A 5,817-nucleotide genomic window follows, 5' to 3' on the forward strand; every position below is an offset into this window, starting at 1 on the left:
CTTTGTGTGCTAATGGCTCTCATACAGTTAGATGACAGAAATGCAGACTTCTGCTATTTCCACATTATGATAACAATAATTCTTGATATCATTTTCCCAAAGATCTGTATGCTGTGGTGCGATATTTTTTTTTTGTCCTTTTCTGCCTTTCTAACAGACTTATGGGCATTTGTGCATTTGGTAAGACATCAGCATTCAACTTTTCAAGCTGTCGGTTGATATAGGAACTTGCTAAGTAAGGAAATTTTACTCTGTGCGCAGGATTTGGAGGCAGCACACTACCCCCAGGGAGTGAGACTGTGTTCATCCTCTCACTACTAAATCTAGATGCTTTTTCTCTTTCTTTGAAGATACGTTCCTAATTATGAAGCTGAAGCTTGGTGACATTACAAAACTAGGAAAGGACTCATTTCTGATCATATCTACTAGGCATGATAGTGTTCTGTGTATTTTGCTTGCAGAGGCAGCATAAAGTTCTATTTTAGTAGCAGAATAAGATACACTCAGGAAAGCAAATGCAATGAAATTCAGATATAAGGTAGAAGTCAAATGATTCATATTTTTTTGAAATATAGTTCAGATCCCCGCCTGGCGAGTTTCTATTGACTCCACAATTTTTTTTTTAATTGGTCATTTTATTCTTTTTTTTTTTCCCAGTTTGAATTTCATCTTATCCCAGTTCTGCTCTGTGCAGGCGTAGCAGTTGATTAACCTATTTACTATTTCTCAGCAGATTGAACAAATGGGTTTTGTGTGAGGAGGAAGTCAGTGGCAGTCAGTGCAGATTTTGATGGGGCAAGGGTAGAATAGGATGAATTTTGGTAGGTTGTGTGCCTTGCCTCCTTGTCCAATTTATTTCTTAAGACCTCTTCTTTGTCATCTCCACTGTGGCCACGTGACTGTGCATTTCTCCTTTCCCCTCCCCTCCCATCCCGAGTGTTTGCTGTTCTTCAGTAACAGCCCAGCTCTCCGTTTTGTGGTTCCCAGTTCAGTGTCCCTTCAGTAGGAAGAAAGAAAAACCTGAAAAACTGCCTGCCCCAAAGGGATGGCAACTGCAAAGATGTGAAATTAAAAAAAAATACTGTATTTTATATATTTTTTAATGTATCAATATGCACAAATAAATGTTAGGTAGGTTAAGTCGAGGTGTAGAAGTGTCAAGGTGTATATAGAAGTGTAGATAATTTGGGTTTGTTTGAGATCAAGTAGTGCATTTAATTTGATTCCAACTGCTTATAACGTTTTTCTTTTTTAACCTCAGACTTTGAGGGGCAGATAATATTGTACTGTCTGTAATTCCTTTATTTTAAAATTTTGTTCTACCTATTTCTATATGTCCCTAACAAAATCGCTTGCTTCCGTCTTCTCTATTTAATTTTTAAAAATCTAATTTCAGGAAAAAGCCTGAAGTTTCTGGAGTCATGGCTAAAGCTGACATCAAACCAAAATCTATACATCATGCCAAAAAATGGTCAGATGATGTAGAGAACTTATACAGATTTCAGCAAGCAGGATACAGAGATGAGGTTGAATATAAACAAGTAAAACAAGTTGATATGGTAAGATTTAGAGCTCTGCAAAGGTTATTACTTTAAACTTCTGTCTCATGTTAGATGATTAAATAAAAATGGAGGTGCCGCTTAATGGTGCAGAATGTTCCTAAGAAAGTCACTCCTCATCCAGTTAGCTCAAAATACAGCAAAACGTTGATGTGCATAATAAGATGCAGTTTATTCTTTTGTTGTGGGCTCGGATAACACTGTAAAGGCTGTGGTGTAAATTCCTTTAACTGTGCAAAAAGAAATCCTGTAATTAGTGTGGTAGGAACTGTCTGTTTAAGATTTATGGCAGGGCATAACCATAAACAATTAAACCCTGATAAAAGTTAAAGAACGCCACTTACTCAATATAAAATGAGCATGCATTCTGTTCAAACTTGCCAGGATCTGGCAGTGGTTCTCCTTCAATTTACACATTTTGAAATGTCTTGTTTATTCCATATTATGTTTCCATAATGCAGTAGTTATTAATGATGCAATTATAATATAGGTGGAATGAATATTAAGGCTCTTACGTTTAGCAAATAACTCAGCTGTGTGTCTAAAGTAATAAGGTAAGTGATGAAGCTACCACTTCTGGGACTCTCTGGTTAGAGAATGCTGTAGTTCGACATCCTATTGTCAACCCTGCCTGGAAGAGAAATAAGATTCTTATTACCTGATTATTAAGGTTCAATTTAATCAGAAGTAGTCATAGGTGTTCAAGCTGCAGATAGCTACTAAAGCCATAAAGCTGTTGAACGTACAAGTGCTCGAGCCTTTTGTTTAAAGCTTCACATTGTGGAACACTGAAGAGCACCAGGATGGTGCTGGTTTCCTGCAGGACTGATCCTGCTGTATTTGAGACTATGATACATGTAGCTCGCTTTATTTTTATGAGATAGCTAATGAAAAGCATGATGCACACATTTTTCATGGTCAGAAGGATCCCAAAGAAACTGTGTGTCAGTCTTACAGAAGTGGAATCCTTTAGCCTCTGAGAGTACTGAGTAGCATCAATGTTTTTTCCCTAAACAACGTATTTTAAAAGCTTTGACTAGTCCACTTTTTAAATGACTCTAGTCGTCAGATATTCTTAGATCCTAATTTCTAGACTTTTCTGATCACAAAATTCTTTATACTGGACCAGAAAACTGGTTTCTGACATTTTGCTCTTAATCTTTTCTTAAAAGCTAAGCAAATAAGTAGCAAAGTAGTGTTCACATGCAAATGAGGTTTTCCCATGGAAGTATACCTGATATTCTTTCCAATCTAATGCACAAACATCATTCAATGTGAGCCTGTTCAGGTGAATGTATATTCTTTTTATTCTTCTTAGGTAGAGTGTTGGCCAGAAACTGGATTTGTTAAGAAACTTCAGAGAAGGGATAATACATTCTATTATTATGATAAAAAAAGAGAATGCGAAGACAAAGAAGTCCATAAAGTGAAAGTTTATGTGTATTAGTTTTGTTATTCTAATACGTTTGTATTTTTTATAAACCTGTTTGTTTGTTAAAATCTGTAAGTAAATGAGATTTGTGTAATCTGACTTACCTTAAGTATCGATGTCATTCTTGGATAGAAGGGGGAATACAGGAAATGTGGAGAAGACCAGAACTATAGACATAGGAATTCCAGTTTTTTCCTGCTATAACTGAAAATCTTATTGTCCCTCATTTTCCTAGCTACAAATGTTTTGACATCAAAAAGATAAAAAGCTGGCAAGTGGGCATCATCATATATTTGGTTTAACTGTGTGCAGAGACCATTATAAGTAGAGGCATCAATCTTTATTCAAAAAAATATAATCTTGTTGACACTGGCTAATGTCAACCACAGTCTCTTGGTACAGCTAAAGGTTACAAGACTACGAAGGGCCAAAGTAAGGCCAAAAGGCTAAAGTTCCCGTGGAGAATAGCAAGAATAACAAGCAGAGAATTTAGTGAAGGACACCGAACAATCAAGTAGTGAGGACCAGTGCTAAGCTGCAGATTTAAAAACTAGTTATTGTGGTGGAAACTGTCACAAAAAAATGTCTTCCTGAGCAATAGGTAAGGTATCTCCAAAGTATTTTTGTCAGGTGCAAGTGTTAATTACTTGAGGAGGAAGTATTAATTGGCTTGCTAGCATATGCCTTTTTATGGGGGGGGAGATTGTGGATTTACCTATGGTGGGTTCAGGGAGTACAAAACTGCAGGGAGAACATGAAATCCATACCATGTAACAGTTAAGGTTAGGTAACTTAAGCAGATGATATGTGGGATTTCTGGGCAGAATTCATCTCATCTAACTTCAAATGTCACATTGTCAACATCTACACCTGCCTTGTCATTTGGACACCCTTTGTTCTGAATGGAGAGAAGTTGGCTCTTCTGGGCACAGTTTATTTCTTCTAAATGTAGATATGTAACATTTGCTTTGAACATGTTGCTGTGACGTCAGCTCTGCAGAAGCTGTCCATACGTGTGCTACGGTATGGACGTGGTAAACGCGAGGTACCATACTTACCTTCACTCATTAGGGAATTTAACTAAAATACTTTAAGATGCCAAAACTCTAGATAATTGACCAGTAGAACAGATTATTGTTATGTAAACCAGTAGGTGTGTTCATGGTAGTTACAGAAAAAGTGTTATTAATATCTCCTGTCTCTAGACTGTAAACCAAGGGATATCTAAACTAGGTTTTAGGCATGGATTAGCAGTATACATTTGACCACCTGTCTTACGAATATTCTTCCTTCATTTGAACCTAAGATGGTGGCCAACTCAAGATGCAAAACAGAGGACTTACAGCTCCAAGTCAAAATCAGTAGTATAGATGCAATATTCAGAAGATCTCAGTGACAATAGGTGAGAATGATCTAGTCACCTTATTTAGACTACTTGGAAATTTTTAGCTTGAATTTGTATGAGCTCTGTTAGAGAAATGACTGAAAGGTACTCAGAAGCCACTGCGAAGCTTTTTTATTCCAGGAAGGTTTTAATGGCATATAAATAGAGAGTTACTGCAATGACAGAAATAAAGCATTGCTGCAGTAAATTTCACTTCAGATTTTCATTATGATTTCTTTTCTATTTGAATTGCTCAGTGTACTTTTTAAGAGAGGATGTTTTGCATACTTTGCAATCAAATAGTGGGAACAGAACAATTATCAGGATAATCCATCTATTTTGTTACTTTGAGATAGTGGATCTCACTTTGTTAACTTCATAGATTCCTAAAAAAGAATTTTTCCAGTGGACATGAAAAGAGCCTTTAAAAAATTCACAAGAATAGATGTGCTGTATAGCCAACTCAAATTTATTGGCAGAAATTACTGCTATCAGCACACATAAAATAAGTGAGAACGTTCGGTACAGCTGTTTCCTCAGTCTATAAAAAAGACATAGTTGGGTATTCAAGAACAGGAATTAAAATTGCAGGTAACTTTCTAGAGTTTAATTTTTTTTTTTTAAAGAAAGACTTTTAAAAGTTGAAACAAATGTAGAAGATTATTTCTGGGCTTCCCTCATTTTACCTGACTACACCTCAATGTTTTTGCGGTACTGCTGGATGCTTTCTTGTATTATGTTTTAAAAACGATGAGTGCGCGTTTCATATAGCCCATGGAGATTTCTTTTCATTCCAGGCAAGTAGCATGGGAATTCATGTTCCACTTCTGAAATGCTGATTTTGTATGAGTTGGCAGGTTCTTCTCACTCTGAGACAGTGAGTTACCTAGATTTTATTACTTACATTTTGCAGCATTGTCAGTGTGCTAAAAGGTTGAATCTCAGTGTAATATTTAAAAGATTAATGGGATGAAAATGAAAGAAAAGCCTTGTCATTAGTGCTGGAGACCAGTTTACAGACATAGCCTTTGTCAGCCCTAATGCTGTATTTGGGAGTTCACTCACTTCACTAGCAAAATAGCAGGTTTTGTACTGGCAGTGACAGTTTCAGTTATAATTGTTCTTTGATATCCAGTTCGTTTCCATATTTCACTCCAGTTCATGCCAAACTTAAGGTTAGTTAAAACCAGTCTCTTTTCTAAAGACCTTAGCTGTGTAATGGCCTTAGCTGCGAAGCCAAAAGGGTTCCTCTCTTTAAAAAGAAACTGGTAACAGGGGTTCTTGCCTGAGTTCAAGTTTGTCTGTGATCACAAAATAACATTAATCTAGTATAAAGACATTTGCTTGAGTTAATTCTTAGAATCATAAAATGGTTTGGGTTGGAAGGGACCATTGAAGATCATCTAGTCCAACCCCCCTGCCGTGGGCAGGGACATCTTCAA

General features: G+C 36.5%; 1 protein-coding gene across 1 annotated transcript; it reads left to right on the top strand.

Annotated features, from left to right (window-relative positions):
- Positions 1 to 1,421: 1,421 nt before the first annotated feature.
- Positions 1,422 to 3,006, top strand: MEIG1 (meiosis/spermiogenesis associated 1). The gene is made up of 2 exons (XM_009321764.1): positions 1,422 to 1,559; positions 2,878 to 3,006. Exons 1-2 carry the CDS (start codon positions 1,422 to 1,424, stop codon positions 3,004 to 3,006), a joined length of 267 nt encoding a protein of 88 aa, XP_009320039.1.
- The last annotated feature ends 2,811 nt before the right edge of the window (positions 3,007 to 5,817 follow it).

The sequence above is a fragment of the Pygoscelis adeliae genome, unplaced genomic scaffold, assembly GCF_000699105.1.
Source record: "Pygoscelis adeliae isolate BGI_AS28 unplaced genomic scaffold, ASM69910v1 Scaffold202, whole genome shotgun sequence".
Lineage (NCBI taxonomy): Eukaryota > Metazoa > Chordata > Aves > Sphenisciformes > Spheniscidae > Pygoscelis > Pygoscelis adeliae.